The 2,160-nt window shown below is 60.5% G+C and overlaps 1 protein-coding gene across 10 annotated transcripts in view; it reads right to left on the reverse strand.

Annotated features, from left to right (window-relative positions):
• PAX6 (paired box 6) overlaps positions 1-2,160 on the reverse strand; it is a 19,167-nt gene that overhangs the window by 13,336 nt on the left and 3,671 nt on the right. For 9 of the 10 annotated variants that reach the window (XM_026087715.1, XM_026087714.1, XM_026087711.1 and 6 more), the window contains exon 1: positions 1,626-1,635. In XM_026087715.1, coding sequence (XP_025943500.1) covers positions 1,626-1,635 — 10 coding nt within the window. Of the gene's footprint in view, positions 1-1,625; positions 1,681-2,006; positions 2,084-2,160 lie in introns of those variants that run through there. The other variant, XM_026087705.1, reaches the window with a different exon arrangement.

Consider the following 2,160-nt stretch of genomic DNA (forward strand, 5'->3'; position numbering starts at 1 on the left):
GTGCGCGGGAGCGGGCGCACCCGCGCAGGCAGCGCGGCGGCCCCGCCGCTTTTCCGGGGGACACTTGCCAGCATAAAAAATGGCAGTGGAGAAAGCAAAATCAAAGTTTCACTTAAAAGGTTAAGCCTTAATCATTATATAATTTCCCTGGAGAGCGGTGTAGATCTCGCCCAGTGGCAATGATTATGCGCCTTGCATTCTATTGCTAGTCATCTAATAGGAAAACATATGGTGTCAATTTGGATGCTCTGCACCATATACACCCAGGAGTTATTAACACAAAGCCTGAAGAGCCCGCCGCGACCTTTAAACAAAATAAAGGCTTCACCCGAATGGTATCTTTCCTGCGTTTTGCCGCGGAGATCCCAAAGCGCCGTGTGAAGGCATCCCCGTTACCACAGCCGCGGCGCGCCAAGGCCAAGGGCAGGGCCGGCCCGCGCCCGCGCCAGGTATCGCCGCGCTCTCAGGGCTTATTTGGCTTGTTCCGCACTAAGGGAAAACACACCCCTGCCCCCCAGCACACGCTGACCCCGGCCCCCTAGGTGCTACTCCAGCCGTGCGGGGCACGGCGCGGCCCGCAGCAGGGCCAGGGCAGGGCCTCCACGCCGCTCGGGCTGCCAGCCCCGTGCAAGGGCCGCGCAACCCCCCTGTGCTCCTCCACGGGGCCCGCAGGCTGCGCCGCCCTCCAGCCCGCTGACACCCGCGTAAGATAAGCGCGTGCCTCGCGCCGGAGCGCCGCGAGGATGCGCGGCCTCACAAAWCCGCGTCGCGAGGCTGTGAGGCCGCCCATCCCCGCGGCGCTGCGGCGCGGGGCAGTGCCGGGCCCCGCCCGCGGAAGATCCGCACCCGCTAGCAGGGATCTGCCGACCTTGCAAGCTCCCAGGGAGTTTGGGCCCGGCTCGGGAAACGCCTCACCTCTCCGAGGCGGCTGAGTGGCACCTCTCCCCCCTGCGCCCCCCCAACTTGCGCGCAGGCACTTCAGCCACCGCCTAACGAGAGGTTATTTCTCGCCGCCACCGCCTCGGCCGCGGGTCAGTGCGCTAACGCGTTATATAAGTGCTCGCTCCTCTGAGAAATGCCCTCCGCGGCCGCCCGCCCGCCGCTGCGCGCTGGCACACTGCGCAAAGCGCCCAGGCCCGGCACCAAGGTCTTAAAAAAATGCAAAAAAAAGAATTAAAAAAAAAAAAGCCACAAAAGGCAACCAACGTCGGGAAGCAAATAAAACCAGGAGGTAGCAGGTGATCGCACCTAGCACGGGGGGGGGCTTTTCCCTCCCCGACTTCAACTGCAGAGCAGGTAAAGAGACACACGAGCGGCCTGAACCTCCTGAGGCCAGGACGGTCCCACCGGCCCGGGAGCCGTGGCAACGCTCCCGGCCCGTCCACGCCACCGCGGGCAGCCCACGGACAAGCCGCCGCAGCAGCACCGCTCCCCGACGGGCCGGGCCGGGCCGCGCTCCCGGCCGCGCGGGGCCACCACGCCCGGCGGAGCCGCCTCCTCCCCCCCGTCCCCGAAGCAAACCCTCGGCCCCGGCTGCACTGCCCGCACCTGGGCGGCCGCCGCTCCGCGCCCGCGGCCGCCCCCGCCTGACCTCCGCGGCCGCGAAGGGGCGCGGAGTCACTTACTGTTCTGCATGTTGGGCTGATAGAGCAGTATCCCACGGGGCTCGCCTATAGTAATCTATTAGTAATAAAATAGGCGTTAATCAGGGGAGGTAGTACACACGGTTACGCTGCAGATAGGCTAATGTCTCAAAGGCTTACTTTGTTATCCTTAGATGTCTTCCCCAATTAGTTTAAAGGTTTGGGGGCTTTTATAGCTCAAGGCAAAAATATACATATAAATCCCTATATATGAAAAATGTAATAAAGGCAAACCTTCAAGTGTTTTTTTAATTGCATGCAAGCAGCATATTGCCTGGTTGTTAATGTCCTTCTCTTAAGTGGTGTATTAACTGGAGCAACAACAATCACAAAGAGAGTCTGAAGTCATGTTTTTAAACTTGCCTGAGAGCTGGGTGGACTGTCCTCTCATACAATTTAGGGACTCACACATCTGCGTGTCACTAGTTAAAGTCTTCCCTCTAGGACAAAGCAAAAAAGTATATTAAGAGTGTGGAGCGACAGGCGCAACGTGCGGCGGGCCGCAGCGCGGCCGCGC

The sequence above is a fragment of the Apteryx rowi genome, unplaced genomic scaffold (assembly GCF_003343035.1).
Source record: "Apteryx rowi isolate R43461 unplaced genomic scaffold, aptRow1 scaffold_73, whole genome shotgun sequence".
NCBI classification, from domain to species: domain Eukaryota; kingdom Metazoa; phylum Chordata; class Aves; order Apterygiformes; family Apterygidae; genus Apteryx; species Apteryx rowi.